Source organism: Chelonoidis abingdonii, chromosome 1, assembly GCF_003597395.2.
Source record: "Chelonoidis abingdonii isolate Lonesome George chromosome 1, CheloAbing_2.0, whole genome shotgun sequence".
Lineage (NCBI taxonomy): Eukaryota > Metazoa > Chordata > Testudines > Testudinidae > Chelonoidis > Chelonoidis abingdonii.
The window spans coordinates 2011161-2033220 of NC_133769.1; the positions used below are offsets into that span (position 1 = coordinate 2011161).

The window sequence follows — 22060 nt, forward strand, 5'->3', positions numbered from 1 at the left end:
CCCAAGATCACACAGTTTATTTCCCCAATACATTATAAGTAAGTGCTTAAGGAGGCTGTCAGTCTGTTCTCTGGAGTGATCTGGTGGTCGGTCGTAGACACCAACTAATACCCCATCTTGTGCTTTATCTGTTAGGGACATTGATCCATAAGCATTTCAGATCATTCTCTTCCAGGTTATCGCTGACTCAGAAACAGGTATTTGACATAGAGTGCCACTCCCCTTCCTTTTTGCCCACTTGATCCTTCCTACATAAGTTATAAACCATTCCAATTGTGCAAATCATCCCACTAGGTTTCAGTCATACCACCTACATCTAATTTACACCTGTCAAATTACTAATGCCTCATTAAATAATCTCTTGGCATTAAGTATGCTAATTACTCGGGCCCAAATCCATAAAGATTGTTTTTGATGGCAGTTAGAAGCTGTGACAGAGTGTATCAGCCCCGCACTGGTACAACAGGGGTTAACCCTTCTGTCTTTGCCTAGGAGGCCACACACACCCCGCCCCCCGGCTCTGCTGGGCATGCTCCAGCTGGAAGCAGGATATAAAAGCCAGCAGAGCAGCTCAGTCTGGGCTGACTGCCTGTGAGGAAGGAGGTGTGTTGCTAGCTCCTGAATCAGGACTGCCTGCACTCCCAGATGTGGAGGCTAGCCTGTTGGAAATGGACCCCGAATACCGGCATGGGACATTGCGAAGAGGGGAGACACTGGAGAATCCCAGAGACAGCGAACCTTAGAGACTTGGGTAGGAAGAAACTCAGGGAAGTATTGTGGGGAAATCGTTATGGAACCAGACCAAGGCTTGGCGTGTTTTAGTTGGAGCCCCACTGAGCTGGTGGCGGGCAACCTTGCCACTGAAAGGCCCTGGGTTGGGACCTGGTGGAGATGGCAGGCCCAAGTCCCCCTATCCTGGCCACTGGCCACCCTGTGGTGGTGGCCCCACTCACCAGTGTTATGGACTCTGGCTACTAGGCCACACTGTCCCAAGAGTGAGGACTATAGTACTGACTCTGGCCATTGGGTTGCACTGCCCTGAGAGCAAGGGCTGTATTATGGACTCTGGCCACTAGGCCATACTGCCCAGAGAGTGAGGTTCACATTCAGGACTAAGGCCACAAAGCTGTGCTGCCTGAGATGTGGGGCAGCCCTTCTGGCTCAACTGTGGGACTGTGATGCACCTCTCCTCTGCCCCCATGGGGTGACGAGGAGTATCAGCCTTGAGACAGAAGCCTAAATACCTTTGGGGATTTGTTGCAACCAAGGGAGGTATTGGCATGATGTATTAATAAGAAGATCTACTTAATGTCTGACTAATTTGGGGCTTTGTTTTCACTTGAGAAGAAGTGTGGTGTTTTACCACATGTTGACTATCACATGGATTGATGATTAGCTTGTGGTAAAAACCTAGTGGGACAACTGTCAGTAGACTTTGGTAAGAAATCCAAGATGGAGTTCTTGGTGTATCCTGCCCACAGGTCTCCACTGCGATGGGAGAAATTACAATTCCATCCTAACCTACCACATCATGCTGGAGCACTCCGACTGTTCTTTCACGGGGCCATTTACAACATCTGCAACCATAACCTCCATATTGAGTTTCCCTCCTACCCTAACCTGAACAGGCTGATAACTCAGATGGTATCCTCCATCACTGCTTCCCTGAGGTTTGATGGTGCTTTGAATGTGGATCTCACTGAATTCCAAACTAACTTGGTGCCTTATCCCTGGATACACTTCTCCATCACTACCTATGTGCCCATAATTTTGGCAGAAAAAGCTTAGAATGAGCAGCTCCTGGTGCCTGAAATCACCGACGTTTGCTTTGAGTTCTCTAACCAGATGGTGAAATGTGACCCTCGCCAAGGCAAATACATGGCTTGCAGCCTGCTGTACCGGCGGAATGTGGTGCCCAAGGATGTGAATGCAGCTATAGCAGCCATCAAAACCAGGAGATCCAACTAGTTTGTGGACTGGTTTTAGTTCAGACTGGCTAAAGTTCAGCTCTTCTTTTGGGTTTGGGAAAGATACTCCAAGCATCACAGCTAAATGCAAGACAGAACAGATGCTCGGAGTATCTTTCCCAAATCTGAAGAAGAGCTCTGTGTGACTTGAAATCTTGTCTCTCTCACCAACAGATGATGGTCCAATAAAAGACATTACCTCACCCAACTTGTGTCTCTAATATCCTGGTTCTGACACAACTACAACTACACTGCATACACAGGAGGATATGACATACTGACAGTATCTGCTTAACATAGCTTACCTCTCCTGAGTTGTTCACTGTTTGGCCTCTTGTTCACTTTCAACCCAGCATCCCATCATACCTTCCCAACAGCAGGCTCTTGGTGGAGTCAGTTAAGACACTAACATCTTGTCAAACCTCTATTCTACAGCAGGCCTCCCCTATGTTATGACTATAATTAAGCGTGTGTTCTGTAAGACATCTTAAGCCTTGTATCTTCTTCCAGTTCACCATTGGAAAAGATGCAATGTTTTCAAAATTATTGAACCAAATGTAGTATTTCCATTCTGTGTTTTAAGTGTGGGAGGACAGGGGGAAGAAGTGAGGGGTATTATTAGGGTGACGAGATGTCCTGTTTTTATGGGGACAGTCCCGTTTTTTGGGACTTGCATTGGATGTTCTATCTTTGGCTGCTAGATTGCCCCCTACTCCAAGTTTTGTTCCCCATGTAGGTATTTATGTTAAGATTTCTTCTTCTGTAAATGAGGCTGAAATGTGTTAACACCTAGTGTTGCTACTTTTTTGATGTACTTCTCCCCACCCACAAACAGAGTCTTGGAGGGCTGGAGGACTAGAGCTATTTTATGAAACTGGAACCCGAACAAGTGCTCTGGGAGTAGATTTTCTTTCTTATAAAGAATGTGAGATGCTATTGGGAGTTTGCTTGGCTAAAGAATTCAGTATAATCCTAATTGCTGACTGCTGTCATAACTGTAAATAAAGATGGAGCTGAGAGTGCCCCCTTCTAAGGCAATGTTCATAGCCTAACAACTAATACTTTGTAATGACACTTGGTCTTGGTCCCACAAACATGTGTACTGCAGCATCATTGTCCACCGTAACCCCAAATCATGCAACCTCTGTTAAAAGGTGCCTTTGCAGGGGCCAGCTGAGCTTTTGGGGCTCCAGAACATTTAGTGGTCTGATAGCTGCATTCATCCAAATAGCAGTGACTCAATGAAAGGCTTTATTTGGAACTATCTGCAAAAGAACTGCTTACTACCCACTGTGAGACTTTCCCATACTTGAAGCTGTTTTCCCCTGGTACGTTGACAATGGGCTTTGCTTCAAAAAGAGAGGAAAAAGTTAATGGTTCCCACTGGCAGCTTGTTTCTCTTGTGGGCTTGCTGTTCTTTCTTGGAAGGGATTGCACTTCCTTTGTATCTACAAGAAAGCACAGGGTGTTTCAGAGGGAGACAGCGTATAGGAAAGGCTGATATACAGGGTGGCTCCTCTCTTCTCCAAATTATTTTTAATCCCTTTCCTCCTCCCCTCAAATAAACCCCAGAGGGAGTAGTTTACAACTGGAGTCAAGAGCTTGCTGTACACAGACAAACTGGAGTTGCTTAAATATACCAACCAATAATCCTTTGTTGGGGACACACATTTATACAAGCCTTTCAAAATTCTAATCAACGTTTATCAGCCCAAGTTCAAACACTACTTCCCACCTTCTACAGTGCTGTCTGGGGAGGGCAGTGGAAACAAAGGTGTTCTTTCCTTGGTTGAAAGAAGCACATTCAAAGTGACTGAGTTGAACTTGGCAAAGCTGGGTAACACACAGAACTAGCATTGAGGTAGCATACAACTTTTCAGCCATGTTCCCATGCTACCAGTGAGTGTTAAAGTCTCTTTTCTACTATTCCATCTGTTGTAGGTACTTATATGACCCTCATTAAAAAAGTATGAGTGCCTCTCAGTCTTCAGTAGAATCATAGAATATCAGGGTTGGAAGGGACCTCAGGAGATCATCTAGTCCAACCCCCTGCCCAAAGTAGGACCAGTTCCCAACTAAATCATCCCAGCCAAGGCTTTGTCAAGCCTGACCGTAAAAACCTCTAAGGAAGGAGGAGTTCTACACCTCCGTGGCGAACCCATTCCAGTGCTTCACCACTCTCTGATGTGAAAAGTTTTCCTAATATTCAACCTAAACCTCCCCACTGCAACTTGAGACCATTAATCCTTGTTTCGTCATCAGGTACCACTGAGAACAGTTTGATCATCCTCTTGGAACCCCCTTTCAGGTTGTTGAAAGCAGCTATCAAATCCGCCCCTCATTCTTCTCTTCTGCGATAACATCCAGTTCCTCCAGCTCTCCCATAGAGTCATGTGCTCCAGCCCCTAATTATTTTTGTTGGCCTCCGCTGGACTCTTTCCAAGTTTTCCACATTGTTCTTGTAGTGTGGGGCCCAAAACCGGACACAGTACTCCAGATGAGGCCTCACCAATGTCGAATAGAGGGGAATGATCACATCCCTCCATCTGCTGGCAATGCCCCTACTTATACAGCCCAAAATACTGTTAGCCTTCTTGGCAGGGCCAGCTTTAGGCCGATTCTGGGGAATCGGCCCCACGCCTAAGAGGGCCCCACACCTTAGGCACCTTTTTAATTTAATTTTTTTTTACTGACCCCGGTCCCCGGCTACAGTCTGCTCTGGGGTCTTCCATGGTCCTGCTCCTTTGAGCAAAGCGCCGGCGGGAGCACCGCGCGGCCCACTCTCCCAGCTAGAGCTCCAGCTGGGGCAGTGGGGCTTACCGAGCTCGGGCGGGAGCTCCAGCCGGGAGAGCGGGGCAGCAGGGCTTGCCGCGCTCCGTCCGGGGCTCCAGCCGGGAGAGCAGGGCGGCGGGGCTTTGCCGCGCCCCAGCTGGAGTGCGGCAAGGCCAGGGGCTCTGGCTGGAGCGTGGCAAGCCCCGCTCTCCCGTCTGGAGCTCCGGCCAGAGCGCGGCAACCCCCGACCACGGCTGGAGCTCTGGGCCCTTTAAATAGCCCCCGGAGCCCTGGGGCAGTGAGGGGCTCCGGGGGCTATTTAAAGGGTCTGGGGCTCCAGCTGCCTCTGCCACCCTGGTCCTTTAAATAGCCACCGGAGCCCCGCCTCCCCCATGCATTCCCCAGCGCTCCCACGGCTATTTAAAAGGTCCAGGGCGGGGTAGAAGGCAGTTTGGGGGCTACTTAAAGGGCTGGGGTTCCAGCTGCCTCTGCTGCATCCCCTGACTTGCCCACACCAGTCCAGCCCCCCCAGCCTGCAGCCAGCTCTGCACTCCGTGCCCACAGTCAGCCCCTGCCAAACCCCCTGTCCTGTCTCCAGCCAACCCCTGCTACACATCCCTGCAGCCCTGCCCAAAGCCAGCCAGCCCCACACACACTGCTGCCCGCACCAGCCCTGCACACCCTGTCCAGCCCACACCCCTGCCCTGTCTCCAGTCAACCCCTGCCACACACCCCTGCAGCCCTGCCCAAAGCCAGCCAGCCCCACACACACTGCTGCCCGCACCAGCCCTGCACACCCAGCCCAGCCTGCACCCCCTGCCCTGTCTCCAGTCAACCCCTGCTGCACCCCACTGCCTGAAGCCAGCCAGTCCCGCACTCCTCTGTCTCCAGCCCTGCAAACCCCTGCTGCACCCCACTGCGGCCCTGCCTGAAGCCAGCCAGCCCGCCCCACATCCCTGTCTCCAACCAGCCCCACACCCCTTGCCCTGCCTGCAGCCAGACCCTACCTCCAGTCAGCCCCTGCCCTGCCTCCAACCAGCCCCGTGTCCACTGCTGCCTTGCAGTTCCCAGGGCAGTAACCCTGCACACCTGCTTCAATGAGGGGGGCAGAGAGCAGCTGGGACCAACACATGTGCACACCCGCAGGGAGTGGCGGGGACCCACACATGTGAAATGGCGGTCATTAATAGCCAATCAACAGCATATATGATGCAATGTACATAATATATAATTTTATTTTCATATAGTTATGAAGTAATAATACATGAAAGACTGAAAGGCTTTTCTTCCACTTTTTTGTTAAGTCATCCCTGCAGGGCCCTGCCAAAAATGTTCGAATTGGGCCCCGCACTTCCCAATAAAGCCGCCCTGCCTCTCTGAGCAAAAGGGCACACTGTTGATCATATCGCTTTCGTCTACTGTAATCCAGTCCTTTTTGCAGAACTGCTTCCTCGTTCATTCAGGTCCCTAGTTTCTATAACAGTGGATGGGTTCTTCCGTTCCTAAGTGCAGAACTCTGCACTCTGTCTTTGTTGACCTTCATTCAGGTTTCTTTTGCCCAGTCTCTGATTTGTCTAGTCCCTCTGTATCCATCGTCCCTGCCAGGTATCTTACACTCCTCCCAGTTTAGTGTCATCTGCAACTTGCTTGAGGGGTGCAGTCCCACACCATCTTCCAGATCATTAATGAGATATATGAACAAAACCAGCCCCAGGACCGACCCTTTCGGGCACTCACTTGAAATGGGTGCACAACATGCAGCCGTTGATCATACCTGTTGAGCGACGATCAGCCAGCTGTTCTATTCGACCTTATTAGTCCATCACTCCAGCCCATATGTCTTTAACTTCTGGCAAGAATTTGTGGGAGACTGTATCAACAGCTTTTGCTAAACGTCAAAAAAAAAAAAACGGAATAACATGCATGGGGGCTTTCCCCTTTCCCAGACCAGTTAATCTCCTATAAGGCCATAAGGTTGTCAGCATGACTTGCCCTTGCGTGACATTGCTGCTGTTCCTGGTACATTCCTCCTCTAAGTGCTTTCGAATTGATTCCTTGAGACCTTAGCTCCATGATTTTTTCACGGGTGAGGATGAGCTGTACTGGCCTGTAGTTCCCAGGATCCCCTCTTTTCCTTGCTATAAGATGGGCATCATTAGCCTTTTCGTCATCTGGACCTCCTTGTCCCATGAGTTTTCAAAGATAATGATCCAATGTCTCTGCCACTCATATCGACAACTCCTTTGCACTTTCGTGCAGGACACTTGGCGCCATGAACTGTGCTCGTCCACTTTTTTAAATGTCTCGAACCACTTCTTTCTCCACAGAGGGCTGATCACCTTCTCCCCATACTATGCTGCCCAGTGCAGCAGTCTGGGAGCTTACCATGTTTGTGAAGACAGAGGCAAAAAAATCATTCCGTACATTAGCTTTTTCCACATCTTCTGTCACTAGGTTGCCTCCCCCATTCAGTAATGGGCCCACACTTTCCTTGACTTTCTTCTTGTTGCTTACATACTTGAAGAAACCCTTCTTGTTACTCTTAACATCTCTTGCTAGCTGCAACTCCAAGTGTGATTTGACCTTCCTGATTTCAGGCCTGTATGCCTAAGCAATATTTTTATACTCCTCCCTGGTCATTTGTCCAGTCTTCCACTTCTTGTAAGCTTCTTTTTTGCGTTTAACATCAGCAAGGATTTCACTGTTAAGCCAAGCTGGTCACCTGCCATATTTACTATTCTTCCTACACATCGGGATGTTTTTTTCCTGCAACCTCAATAAGGATTCTTTAAAATACAGCCAGCTCTCCTGGACTCCTTTCCCCCTCATGTTGTTTTCCCAGGGGATCCTGCCCATCAGCTCCCTGAGGGAGTCAAAGTCTGCTTTTCTGAAGTCCAGGGTCTGTATTCTGCTGCTCTCCTTTCTTCCTTGTGTTAGGATCCTGAACTTGACCATCTCATGGTCACTGCCTCCCAGGTTCCCGTCCACTTTTGCTTCCCCTGCTAACTCGTCTCTGTTTGTGAGCAGCAGGTCAAGAAGAGCTCTGCCCCTAGTTGGTTCCTCCAGCACTTGGACCAGGAAATTGTCCCCTACACTTTCCAAAAACTTTCAGTTGATGGGGAAGTTGTAGGCCTTGGGGCCTTTCTTGGCAAGAGTTCTGGTTATTAGGTGCATGGGTTTGTGCTTCTGAGGAACTTAGGTTGGGATCTGAGCTTGAGGGGATCTAGTGGAGCTTTAAGATAAGGAGTCTGGGATTTGAGGAGGGGAGAATCAGAGGAGGGCAGGTGTGGGATGGAGACAAGGCGCATACTTACTTGCCAAGGGAGGCCTCAAGGCCCAAAACTTCCCTAACAGCTGACTTGGACAGTAATTTGATATAGCTTAGGAAGGAAAATATCTGGAGAGCAGCACCATTTGAAGGTTGGAGGAGCAGCAACTGGTCTGGGAGGGAAGTGGTATCTTCAGGAGGAATTAGCAATATCAGCTCGATGTTTGCAAATAAATTGACATTACTGCGATACATAATATGCTGCACTACTTCTTGCATGGCTGAAGAGAGATGTGGCTTATCAAACACTGTACATTTAAGCAATGGAAGGGGGAAAATGAACCTGTGGGTTGGCGTATGCACAGGCATCGGTACTGGTGCTGACATAGCACAAGGGCTGCTCTTCTCATGGTAGTTTACTTTCTGGACTGTGGATAAACCCAGAACAAGAGCAGCTCTTAGATACATCAGCTCCATAAATTGCTCCCGTGAAAAATGTAGCCACCAAGAACAAATCCTGTACGCAGCTACTCAGCTCTGGTTGTGTTTCATGGAAGCCAAATGCATCACCCTATTGTAATGATTCAGTAATCTCTTCCTCCTTTTTAACAGAGGAGGGTTGGGTGGTCGGAGCATCTATCATATTTCCCTCTCCTCCCACCCAGACATGATCCATACCTACAAATGGTGGTGGGAGAGGGAGGGCAGTGGCTTCAGTAGATACTACTGAGCATGCTCAGTCCATGTGAGTATGCTTAATACAAGCCAAGCAGCAATTCTGGGTGAGGGCATGTGTGGTACCTTCTTACCTAGTCTAGGGAAAGCTTGAAAGTGGAGATGGGGGTATAGCTTTAGCAATCGCCTCTCAGCATAGCTTTTGGAAAACTGTCCTTCAGTCTTGAAATCAGTGTCTGTGGAAAACCTGCTGTTTGGAATGGAAAAACTTACTCAGAAGAGCTGCACCAATTTATGCTTGAAGATCTCTGTAGCAAGCCCAAACACTGCATGGCTCAGTAAATAATATTGCTCTAAGACAGAGGTCCACCACGTGTGGGGTGTGGCCCCCTAAGGAGGTGGGGAGAAACCTTCAAGGGAGACACGAGGGGCCTGGGCCAGCCACCACGGAGGCAGGAAGGGAGTGCCACCCAGCCCTTCCCTGCCCCCAGCTCTGCTCCAGCTACCTCCCCAGCTCCTGGTCCCATCCCCGGTGTCAGTGCGGCCCTGTTCCCGGCCCAGCAACAGCCCCCAGCCTTGACTGCATCTTCATTCCCAGCCTGGGGCAGGGACTGTGGGCAGGACTGGGAGAGGAGCTTCACCTGGCCACGTGCCTGGCTTCCGGGCCCCACCACAGACCAGCTGCAGCTCCACTCACACCCTCGCCTTCAGCCTCAGTCCCACTACTGGCCCCAGACCCACATCTAGCTGTGGCTCCAGCCTTGGCCTCATTATCCCTGCTTGTGTCCTCCCCATGAGCCGCGGTCCCAGGGAGGCTGGGGAGGGGCATGAACTGGGGAAAGTGGGGGCCCAACCCTCAAAAGTTTGGGGACTGTTGCTCTAAGATAAAGCATAACCCAATGCAAAATTCCTCTAATGCATTAAGGGGTTGCAGCCTACTACTGCTGCCAGCCAATGGAGTTATTCCTTTAGCTCAAGTGCCTGCGGTGCTGAAGGTCCCTAGTGGAATCACTGTTGACAACCCATCTGGGGGTGGGCCTTGCACCACAGAAATTGTAAGTACCAGAAATTGTGCTGTAGAAAACAATACTACACTAGGTCCCAATGATGTAAGAATGCAGAGCTTCTTATAACAAACCATGCAAACAGGGCCAAAACTTATGTGCAGAATTGTTCTCTTTGGCCACCTTGAATCATGCAAATAATTTTTTGCTGGTGATTAAATTTAAACACACACATTTCATCTTCAAAACAATTTTCTCCCTCCCCCATGATAGCTTAGAGCCTTGCTACCTGTGCCAGGCTCACCTCCAAGCTGAGAGTCACTGGAACAAAGAAAATACTGTAACTGTTCAGTCTAACAAGATGCATGTTTGACCCTAAGCACCTCTGTTTTCACACCCTACACACTACTGCAATGATGTTTGTATAACTGTGCCTTATGAGGTATCATTTGAAAACAAATACCACACTGGTCAATAATATCATTGTGGGATACGTGTGACGATGCTACATATGGAGTTATGGATGTCCTGTGATTTTATGTTTTAAAGTCTGTATTGAAACAGGACTGTCCAGATCCTGAATACAAATGAAGCTGCATGACCAGTAACAATGGAATTACAATTTACCTAGGCAGTAAGTAGAACCATCAACGCTCACAAAGCGGTTTGGGAGTCAGTATGTCTAGATCATAAAGAATTGTGTATTTGCTTGGTTAACCAGCGTGGTCATCAGGCAGACGCAGTGAAAGCATATTCACATAAAAGGTAAACAAAGCCATAAAGTGGCGGACATAATGACTCAGCTATCAGTGGGGGATGGAGACTGCACCATAAGGAAGCCTTCCTGTTTCTTGAAGCAGGGTCTCATGAACTTTCAGAGAGATGCTTTTCAAAGGTTTACTGGACTATAAAGAGAGGGGCAGTGAACCCCTAAGTCTTCTTTCACTTAAGACAGCAAGGGAAATTGGCACCTCATACTTCTGTGGAAGGTCCTGACTGATGGATAGTCAGCCATGGTGGACCAAGAGTAATTGATGAGCAAAACCATTTTATCAAAGACCGTACCTTGCTAGATTGTTTTAGACTATTAAATGCAGGTTTTCACTCTTAGTTCTTTTATTTGGCATCATTCAACCTATATCCTGTCAGGAATAAATTTTGTTTTAGTTTAATCTTAACCCCCCCACCAGTACAGTGTTTGAATTGAAGTGATTGTTAACTCCAGCTAATGTGGCAAGCTGCTGGGTATGGTCTCCTTAAAGGAGCAAACAAACCTTATTATTTCTCTGAGTGATTGAGGAGAGGTCCGGACACTTCAGGGTAGATGGTTTTGGGGAAATTCAGGACTAGGGGGTGGGTGAGTGTTGGGTTCACTTGACTAGTAATAGGCAGAGACCAGCATGTGGCTGTAGTGTAATAAACAGGCTGATTGAATCAGAATTAATGAACCATGGGTGCTTGTCACACAGACACTTAGCACACGCTTGTATGCTGGAGGGGAGCATCCAGACTAGTGAGCTAGAGCAGCAGAGCATTTTAAAGCAGCTAGGGATACAGGGCAGGTGGTGACACAACCTCTCACTGGTCTGGATTGCACCTCAACATTTGACACCATGTCACAGGACTGACAAGGACCAGCGAGCAAAGAAACGGGCCATTGACTTCACCTGAACTGCAGTGATTTCCCAACATTTCCCTCAGCAAAACATGCGCCTGGTCCAGTCAGCTGGTTCTGTTGTGTCTTCAGTGGGGGTAAATGAAGCTGACTCCTGGCATCGATCCCCTTTGGGAGAAATGGAAAAGAAACAAGATTTGCCTACATGTACATTGCAAGGGGAGTCATAAAAAATGGCCAGTAAGAGGAGAGGCAAATGTCTTGCAGTCAGCAAGGAGAACTTAAGAAGGTCATGACCCAGGGAAGAGAAGGTGTGTTAAGCAGGAGTCTCTCAGAGAAAGTAAAAGCAAATACAGTGAATGCTCAAAGGTGGAGAGCTAAAGAGGCTGAATTGTTATAAAGACAAAGATTGTGTATTGTTAATGACAACCTCAAAAATAATAGTCAGACTGCCAAAAATCATGAGATTTATTTATTTTTAAATCTCATGGTTTCAAGTCAATGTTGAGTTCTCTTTAATCTGTCTTCTGGTTTCTGAGCCTTTGGGGGTACACTTGCTGCATGTTGTTAAGGTTTTCATGTGCATCCATGAGGGCTTGAAACATGTTTTGAAATATGAAAGTTGAGATTCTTAGACCACGTCTACACTACGCGCCATTTCAGTGCGTTAAAATCGATTGCTCGGGGTTTGATATATCGTGTCTGGTCTAGACGGGGATATATCGAACCCAGAGCGCGCTTAGATCGATTCCGGAACTCCACCAAAACAAACGGAGTTCCGGATTCGACATGGTGAGCCGCACACATCGATCCTGCACGGTGAAGACGGGTGAGTAAATCGATTTTAGATATTCAATTTCAGCTACGCTATTCTCGTAGCTGAAATTGCGTATCTAAAATCAATTTTCGCACGTAGTCTAGACGGGGCCTTATGTAATTGTACGAATCGAGGAGCTGGGGCATTAAGAAAAACACCAAATATTTGAGACTCTTGACAAAACTGAAGATATTTCATTCCAACTCCTTGTCCACATTTCTGTCTAACACCACATGCTCAATTAAAAATTCCTGGCACCTTTTCGGTGCCTTTCAGACAAAGATCTCAAACCCAGTCCTCAAAGGTATTTAGGCATTTAATGCCTATTGAAATCAAAAGGAGTTAGGCACCGAAATATCTTTGAGGCTCTGGGCCTCAGTGCTCTCCAACCAAACCACCAGTTTTACTCATTTGCTCTCTCTTGATGACCAGTTCATGCAAACATTTGAACCTGTGTGTTGTTCACAAACTGGTCACTTAGACTATTTGCTATTGTGGTATTTGACTGCTCACCTACATCACATGGTGTTGTTCCTGCTCCCAGATTGGAAGACCATATGCAAATAAATAGGCAGGTCGTGTACATGAACAAAACCCTGGTCATGCCAATATTCATGAACAGCAAATGAAAACAAGCATTGATGTGATGAAAGAGAAAAAGTGCTTGAAACGTTAGTGTTTGTGCACGTGCGCACACACACACACACAGATACACACACACTGTATACATTTTTACTCCTAGAGGTGGAAGAGGAAAAGAAAGAGGTATGGAGGGTAGTGTTGTCTTACCAGTTAACTTTTGGGAAATACTCAGATATTATGGTGGTGGGAGCCATATAAGTACCTAAATATTTATGTTTAGCCACATATCAATATTATCTCTATTTTACAGATGGAGAAAATGAGGCACATTAAATTAAGTGACTTATAAATACCATTAATTCCCAATGTGACTTTTGGCAAGACTTGATCCCAAGAGCCCTGACTACCCATCCTCTGCTCTAATCATTGACTATTATTACTTCTTCATCATTAGAGGTCCAGGGTTGCAGCTTTGAAGTCTCAGAATTACAAGGACCATGCCCTTTCCCCATTTAAAAATTAGCGGTGAAATATTTTACCCTTCCTAAGTGCTCTTTGCAGAAAAACTTCATGGGGGTGTCCTTTCTGTGACTGGAATTCAGGTCAGGAAGGGGATTATTAGTTATGATCAGTGTTGTCTTGTCTTGATTGAACTCTGAAGATTTGCACATAAGTTTGATGGATCTCTTGCGGCCATCGAGATAGTCTTGAAATTTAGCGTCACTCAGTGGCACAAAGTACTTCACCTGTACAGGGGCAAAGTGGGATGTTAGAAGTGCCATGTCCATGTATCCCAGGATATAATTGCTCCCCACTGCTGAACAGAAACGAAGCCATGGCGATACATACAAACATCACACATAAGAAGCCACTAACTGCCTCCTTATGGGTGTCTAATGACCCCCAATAACCTCCACATCAGTGTGAGGGGGGAGGATCAGCAGGGTTTGAACTTCAGAACTTGAGTACTACAGTTAAGCATTGGAACAAATTGCCGAGGGAGGTTGTGGAATCTCTGTGACTGGAGATTTTTAAGAGCAGGTTAAACAAACACCTGTCAGGGTTAGTCTAGATACTGAGTCCTGCCTTGAGTGTTGAGGACTGGACTATAAGACTTCTTGAGGTTCCTTCCAGTCCTGTGATATACAGCATAGACCATCTGAGCTAAGGAAGAAACTCCCTCCAATTAGTAGAGGGGAGACACATCACATAGATCCTGGATCAGGGGAGCAGACCACAGTATTCAATACTATATGTGAGACAAAGGTAACATCCAACAGTGTCAGGTTGGCTGTGAATATATTAAGCTTGACTTACACAGTTATATTTGCTGCAAGAAGTTACAAGGTGCTTTCCATCTCTGGCATAGTAACTCAGGCAGGAGTTCTACCAGGTTGTCCTGATCTATTGGCATAACGTGAAGAGGTACATGAAACTGTCCCAGAAGAGATCAGTCCAATGATTCCTTCTCCAGGAATGCACATTGTATCTCATGTACCAGTCCATATGCAGGAGATCTCACCTTTTAGGGCATCTTCATCACTTTTTACTTCTTATATGGACTATAAAGTAACATCAAATTCAGTGCTATTGAGCAGAGTAATGTCAGCCATCATGGAAATCAAGTATCTCCTTCCTCTCATGTCTTATTTCTAATTGTTTACTGCATTCAGTACTGGTGAAAGGCACTAGATTGAAAGTCCTGGAGACTGAGGTGGTATATCCACAGAAGAGGAATATCATTGGCAGTGACAGTGTGAGCTCCCTCCCCTGCCCAAACCCTGGCTTACAGCTAGAGGAAAACCTCTGAAGTAGCAATGAAATAAGCCTTCAGGACTTGGAGCCTATGCTAAAAATGCCAACAAAGAGGCTACTTAGTACCAACAGTGATGATGATGTTCATGATGTCAACAGTTTTCAGAGTGGTAGCCGGGTTAGTCTGCATCAGCAAAAAGAATGAAGAGTACTTGTGGCACCTTAGAGACTAACATTTATTTGGGCAAAAGCTTTTATGGGCTAAAACCAACTTCATTGGATGCATGCAGCGGAAAATACAGGAGGAAGATATATATACACAGAAAACATGAAAAAATGAGTGTTGCCCAGGGGTGAACGTGAGCCGCTACGGGCCGGTACTCTGTACCAGTAAGAAGCCGCACCGGCCCATACCCAGCCCACATTAAAGCACTGCTGTGGCAGCGCTTTAGTGTCCCTGCCCCTTTTGCCTCTCCTGTTGGGGGCCCTGCCGGTAGGCTCCGTACCAACAGGGCTGCCGACAGTGGCCGGGGGGGGAAGGGCAGCAATGTTAAAGCTGCAGTGCTTTAACGTCTTTGCCCTTTTTGCCCCCCACCATCTGCTGACGGGCGTGGGGGGGGCAAAGGGAGCAGTTGCCCTGGGACCGGCAATTTAAAAGGTTCTGGGGTTCCAGACACTGCTGCCTCTACCACAGCAGCAGTGTCCGGAGCTCCTGGGTCTTAAATCAAGACAGGAGCCACGGGCAGCATGGTCCAAGGGCTGGCTGTGGGATGCTGACCCCCCCCCCGAGCTCTGCCCCTTTTGCCCGAGGCCCTGCCCCTTCTGGGGGCCAAAGCCGCCCCCCTGTACCGGTAAGTGTCCTCAGTTACTTTCACCCCTGGTGTTCCCATGCCAACTATAACAAGACTAATCAATTAAGGTGGGCTATTAGCAGCAGGAGGAAAAAAACCGTTTGTAGTGATAATCAAGATGGCCCATTTCCAACAATTGACAAGAAGGTGTGAGTAACAGTAGGGGAATTCCCCTACTGTTACTCACACCTTCTTGTTAGCTGTTGGAAATGGGCCATCCTGATTATCACTACACCTTTTTCTCCTGCTGCTAATAGCCCACCTTAATTGATTAGTCTCATTATAGTTGGTATGGCAACACCCATTTTTTCATGTTCTCTGTGTGTGTATATATATATATATATATATCTCTCTCTCTCTCTCTTTCTACTGTATTTTCCATTCCATACATCTGATGAAGTGGGTTCTAGCCCACAAAAGCTTATGCCCAAATAAATTTGTTAGTCTCTAAGGTGCCACAAGGACTCCTTGTTCTTTTTTATGATGTCAACACTTGCCCAGGAGGAATATGACTCACAGCAATAGGCTTGAATTTTAATGCTCGTGTAGAAAGTAGTGTTGGTTACAAATTGGTTCACTTACCAGTTTGGGATGGTAACAATACTGCTTCTCATTTTGTAGAAGAAACTGGCTCATGTTCTTCTAAATCAAACTATGAAATTAAATGACATCATTTATTATCTGGATCCCAAAATCCCTCTTCCCATCTGGCAGAGCAGTGCTAGTATGATAGCCACTATCTTAAAGAACAGACAGTGGATTTTACCAGGGACTCCAACACAGAAAACATTAGCGACTACAGCTTGAGCTATAGTCAATATTTTATAGCTGCTAGTTGCAATGATTCATATCCTCTGTGGATCAGGCACAGCAGGAGATCGGTAACACACGCTCACCAGTAGGCTACATTAGCCTCTGTGGCCACAGTGTTCAGCAGGCCAGGCTAGCAATGTAAATACGTCCACCTAAATTACTGCTAATGATCAAGAAATTTTTCTTCTGTTTAAGAAAACCTTTGGTTACACTTTATATTATGGTTCCATTAATAAGAAGGTGATACATGGGTGACAAATAATTAGATGTTTAAATGATTAATCAATTGCTATAAATTGATAGAGATCAACAGATCAATAGGTTGCTTATAACGGCAGCTTACACTTTTTGGCTCCTCCTTTCCACTTCCTTATCTGGAGGTGGAGACTTTTATAGCCTTCTTACAAAATTTATGATTGTATCCCAGACTATTATCCAGATTGGTCTCTCTGAGGTTTATATATATCTGGTCCATCTATTAAGTCATTGATCTCCCCCTTGGTTGTCTTCTATCCATAACTGTTGCAAAAGCCATCCAACCGATATGGCTTTTAGGTTTCTGCTGGATGTCACATACCAGCATAGCCTATCTTCCCTCAACTTGTCTTCAATTGGAGCAACTTGCATTAGGCCCCTTACAAACCTCATTTTGTTTCCTATCGTGGAACATCCAGCCATTTGACCATTTCAACAGAGGAGAGCATACTGATTGCTTTTGTAGCTGGCCAAGTCTCTGTTCCATACATTAAAATAGAATGTATAAAACTGTAATTCAACCTATCTTTTAACTTTATTGACATATTATTTTTGTCACAGAGAACTGTGATCCGCTCAAGTCATTTGCACCAAGAAGCTTTAGTATAATGCCGGGCAGCTCTAAGGAAGGCATCATTATCAGCAGCCGTTGATCTTAAGTATTTAAATTATTTCACTCATCTAAGCTCTTCCCTTGTGATATCTTTTGGAGACTTCCTCTATAACACCTTTGACTGATGTATAAAACCATCTAATGCACCCCCCTACACACACACACTACTTATGTTGGCACCAAACTTTAAAATGTGCTTTAATCATTTATTAACCCTTTATAAACTATTTAGAAATGGAAACTTAATATAAAGTGTGATCAAACCTTCTGTCTAAAGTTAAAATTTTCCCCTCATCATATTTTACAAACAATATTTACATGGAAATGGATCTGTTTCTTTGCATTTCATCTACTTCTGCCATTATACTATAATCTTACATTTATATAGCATCGTTTGATTCAAAGGATTTCAAAGCACTGCACAAACTGTATATGTCATAATCATTTCACTCACCATGTAGGTATGGCCACAATTTGAAGATTTCAACAACTCGGACATAGGTTAGAGGTTGTTACAGAAGTAGAGGGGTAGGGTTCTGTGGCCTGCTTTGTGCAGGAAGTCAGACTAGATGATCATATTGGTCCCTTCTGACCTATGAGTCTATGAGTCTGAGTAAGGTGGTAGCTATTTAACTGCACGTAGCAGTTTAGGAGAGTAAGGGCTTGTCTACATTACCCGCTGGATCAACGGGTACCTCTTGATCCAGCAGGGGTTGATTTATCCCATTTAGTATAAATCGACCACTAAGCACTCTCCTGTCAACTCTGGTACTCCACCAGGGTAAGAGGTGCAGGTGGAGTCGATGAGAGAGCATCAGCCATTGACTTACCGCAGTGAAGACTCTGTGGTAAATAGATCTAAGTATGTCGACTTCGGTTATGTTATTCATGTAGCTGAAGTTGTATAACTTAGATCGATTTCCCCCGCACCCCTCAGTGTAGACCAGGCCTAAGTGTAGAAGAATGCAGTAGGAATATCTGAAGGCTAATGGTAACTACCCAAATTGAAATTTGGCCAGGACACCAGCATCAAGGTGTATGCTCTTGCAAAACGGCCAACAGAGTAAATCCAAATAAAATAATTAGTTACAAAATATTTATCACAACTGTTGTGCACTCTTAAAGAGTTGCAATGTTTCACCTCACCTATGGAAGGTACATATTGGTGGATGAATTTAATTAATCCCTATATGTAGAAACTGGAAGCAGATTGTACTGGAGGGAAAAAAAAATTATAGACCTAACAAGAGTTGTGCCCAATATCACCTCAATCACTTGCTTGTATATTTCTATCTCCTCTCCCATCCTTTGCCTTTTTTGACTGATTAAATTTAAAGATCTTCAGGACAGGAAATTGTCTAATTGTAAATCTGTGAAGCACGTATCACAGTTCAGGATGCGATGAAACAAACATAGCTGAGAAACACTTATCTCATGTCACATAAGGGTTAATATTTTCAAAAGTGCCTCAGTGTTTTAGTAGCCTTAATCCCATTGAAAGTTAGTGTAACTGATGTAGTTTATAGTTGGTTTGGCAAGGTAGAAGAAGCCACACAAATCACTGAAAATAAATAGGATTTAAGATCCTGAAACACTTAGGCATTTAAAACTTTTACCCAGGGCCCGCTAAATAGCAACAATTTTCAGTCACTATTGACCTATGCTGCATTCAAACTTGTGATCTATAGGCTAGATTTTATGCCTACTGAAGTCAATTACAAACTTCCATTGACGTAAATGGATCAACTGCTATAAGTGAATGATTCTATAATCCATCACAAATCCCTTGAGCTATCCAGTCCACTCAGATTTTATTAAATTTTTTATCTCCCACAATATAACAATTCTCCAAATATTAACTGAATTCTAACCAAAACTCGATTGTCTTTGAGAAAGCCAAAAGACATTGGCATAATGTACCTATGAGGACATCCAGGGAATGTCATAGTTCCAGGGGAATGAGAAGACCTTATAGCTGGTGGCTTGTCCATTTTGAAAATGTTTATGGCTAAACCTGATGCAGATTGGATGCCAGGGGGTGACTTGGAACATTGATTACCCTCCTGTGCCATTTCTAAATCAGGGATTATGATGTTCCTGTACCATCTTTTCTTTGGACTTTGAGGACAGTGGTGAGGTAACATCTGCTAATGGTGAGAACAAAGAACTCGTGAATTCTTATTCCAGCTTTGCTAGTGGTTTATGGTGTAATCTTGGATAAAGTCACCTAACTCCTCTCTGCCACCATATCTCTATCTGTAGGAGGATAATACCTACCTCACCAACGTGTCATAATTAGTTAAGATTGGTAAAGCACTGATGGCAGGACTAGTTGGAACACATGAACCTACAGGCAGAGAGTGAAGGATAGAGAGGGACATGGACTGACCTTAAATCATATTTCCTTCATCAGTATATCACCACAGTGTCTAAAAACTGTGGAAGAGGAATGATGATGCAGTGATTAGGGCACCAGTTTAGGACTTGGCAAACTTGTATTAAATTCCCTGCTTCCCACAGAAGTCCTGTATGACTCAGTGTCTCCGTGCCTCAGTTTCTCATCTGTGAAATGGGGGAAATAGTTCTGCCCTACCTCACTGGTGGTTTCAGGGTAAATACATTAAAGATTGTGAGGTGCTCAGATGCTACTGTGATGGGAGCCATGTACAATAAAGAGGATAGATAAGGAGCACTAGTTTACACTACTCTCAGGAAGGCGAAACATGACTTGTAGAGTGGCTGTTTCTCACACCTGTCCACTCCCTTCTTCTGTCTCCCCCACTCCCAAAGTACATAGTCTCTCCTCCAAATTGTGTACAGCTGAGCTCCAGCATAGTGGCTGCAGGGGCCAGTGCCTGCTCACACAATACCTATTGAAGTGCCTGAGTAAGGACTGGGTGGGAATGGCCCCTTTGCATTTACCGTCTGCTGCAAAGTATCCACCACACTGAGCAATGGCAAAACCAGCTGCATTTTAGCCACATTAAGTGCTCCAACCAAAGGACAATATGGCTGTTTTAACAGCCTTTGGCCTTGTCCAAACCAGCCAGTCCTTGGTAGTATCCGGGATGGCCTCAAGCAAGTTTAAAGTGTGCACAAATGGGCTAAATTCTGCCAGTGTGAACACAGGGAATAGGGTGACCAGCCAGCAAGTGTGAAAAATCGGGATGGGGGTGGGAGGTAATAGGTGCCTATATAAGAAAAAGCCCCCAAAATCTGGACTGTCCCTATAAAATCAGGACATCTGGTCACCTTAACAGGGAAGGAGGTTTCCCTGGTAGAAAGAAGCTGCAACTTCCTCATAAATAGTAAGCCAGCAAGACCCAGAAAGTGGTGATACTGGCTAGGATGAGAGCAGAGAACATGCAGGTTCAGGGCATTGCCTCAGCAGCATCCACCGGCAAGGTTCAGGGAGCCCAGACCAAAAATGAAAGCTAAACCATGACAGAGGACAGCTGCAAGACTACCTGCTTTCCCTCAGGTTGAATCCAGCTGCTGGGGGTTCATGTAATTTACAGTTGCCAAGGTAGGTGGGGCCATACACCTGTCTCTAACAATAAGTAACATGTTGCTCCTCACCTGCTGGTCAAACAACACTGAATGGGCATTGAACAAGGGTGTATTTAGGTGTTGCCCCTTTAAAAAGAAGCAGCTGGTCTGTTGGGGTCTGAAAGTTCATTCCATGGCAGTTTGAAATAGTAACTGAGCAGTTCAGACAACAGAGGGAGGAGCAAAAGATCCAGAGAGAAAAATAGGGGCTCACGGGAAAAGAATTAAGAGGGGAAATAAGAAAAAGAGAGAGAACTCAGTTGCTGAGAAACCAATTGGATGATGGAAGGTGCAGAGCCCAGAGAGAGATTTGAAAATACAGTGGAAGACCAAGGGAAAAGGGGGAACAGAAAGAGAAAATGTCTATTGAGGGCCAAATTTTGTCTTCAGTGTAGACCCCACTTAAGTTAACAGTTACACGAGGGTAACTGACAGCAGAATTAGATTATACTTACTTGGATTTGCTCGTTTTTCCTGGCACATTTAAATAACTTTGCTGCTCCTTTTTTTTTTTTAAAGTCTCCCATAACCCTGTATTTTTAAAACAGAAATGAGCACCGCTGAAAAGTACCAGATTGCCAGCTCTGTAGTCCTATATTTGTCCATGGAATATGGACAGGCCCAGGAAGCAGCAGTACAAGCGTCCTCATACTATTTCCCAACCAACCTCTAGGGAGGAGGAAATATTTCACACTAGGCATTGGATTTTATGCCGGGAAAGCCATTAAAGAGGCCAAAAAGTGTCTGTTGTGTTGCTGATATTTGCCATTGTGCTGGGGATGCAGGCACGTGCCTGGAGGCAATTGAACGAGAACCTCCAACGCATTTATCCTGTTCTTATGTAATGCAGGTGTAACACAAGTCACTGCTGCCTCTTCGACTTCCAATAGTGGCTGAAGCACATAAGTGTTCATGAATTTGATTCTGGCTTTGAGCTGAGGGAGAAAAGAGCCTTTTAGATCCAGCTGTCCCAGGTTCAGTCCCTGCCTCTGGCACCTCCTCAAGGGGTATCATATTATTACGCAAGGCAGAGACCTCGGAGCCTGGGGGAGGGGGTGTTTTGACTCTCTCACTTGTTTACTCCGAGACAGAATGTTGGGCCCAGAAGGCTGGAAGTGACAGTTCAAGTCTCACCCGCAGGGGGCAGTTCTGAGCCAAGCTTGCTCCTCCTGGGTCTACCTAGCACCAGCACGGCATGCAATGCCAGTAACATTACCTCAGAATATAGGGATAGTTGTGACCCATTTATTTCATGTTGGCTTCCAGGCCAAGATCTGCTCACTAATATCCCAGTCTGGTGGTAGGCTTCATGCATTGCTATCAGCGACGGCTCCAGGCACCAGCGCACCAACCGTGTGCCTGGGGCAGCAAGCTGCAGGGGGCGCCCTGCCAGTCCCCGTGAGGGCGGCAGTCTGGCAGCCTTCGGTGGCTTGCCTGCTGGAGGTCCGCCGGTCCCGTGGATTTGGCAGCAATTCGGTGGCGGGTACGGGACCGGCGGGTACAGGACCAGCGGACCTCCTGCAG

General features: G+C 46.1%; 1 protein-coding gene and 1 pseudogene across 1 annotated transcript; one reads left to right on the top strand and one right to left on the bottom strand.

The window, feature by feature from the left end:
* The first annotated feature begins 687 nt into the window (after window positions 1-687).
* LOC116835054 (tubulin alpha-3 chain-like) lies at window positions 688-1986 on the top strand (annotated as a pseudogene).
* Window positions 1987-3218: 1232 nt separating this feature from the next.
* Window positions 3219-15942, bottom strand: TSGA13 (testis specific 13). Its single transcript, XM_032797492.1, has 5 exons — window positions 15889-15942; window positions 13240-13446; window positions 11354-11469; window positions 8817-8929; window positions 3219-3415 (listed from the first exon to the last, which is right to left on the bottom strand). Exons 1-5 carry the CDS (start codon window positions 15940-15942, stop codon window positions 3219-3221), a joined length of 687 nt encoding a protein of 228 aa, XP_032653383.1.
* Window positions 15943-22060: the final 6118 nt, after the last annotated feature.

Excerpts from the sequence above, each read along its gene's own strand:
- TSGA13 (XM_032797492.1), bottom strand. The coding sequence starts at position 15,942 with ATGAGCCAGTTTCTTCTACAAAATGAGAAGCAGTATTGTTACCATCCC. Across the intron at positions 11,470-13,239 it reads GCAAAGAGCACTTAGGAAGG|GGGATCGATGCCAGGAGTCA; the intron begins GTAAAATATTTC and ends TTTCTCCCAAAG. Across the intron at positions 8,930-11,353 it reads GGGAAATCACTGCAGTTCAG|GTTTTCCACAGACACTGATT; the intron begins GTGAAGTCAATG and ends TCCAAACAGCAG.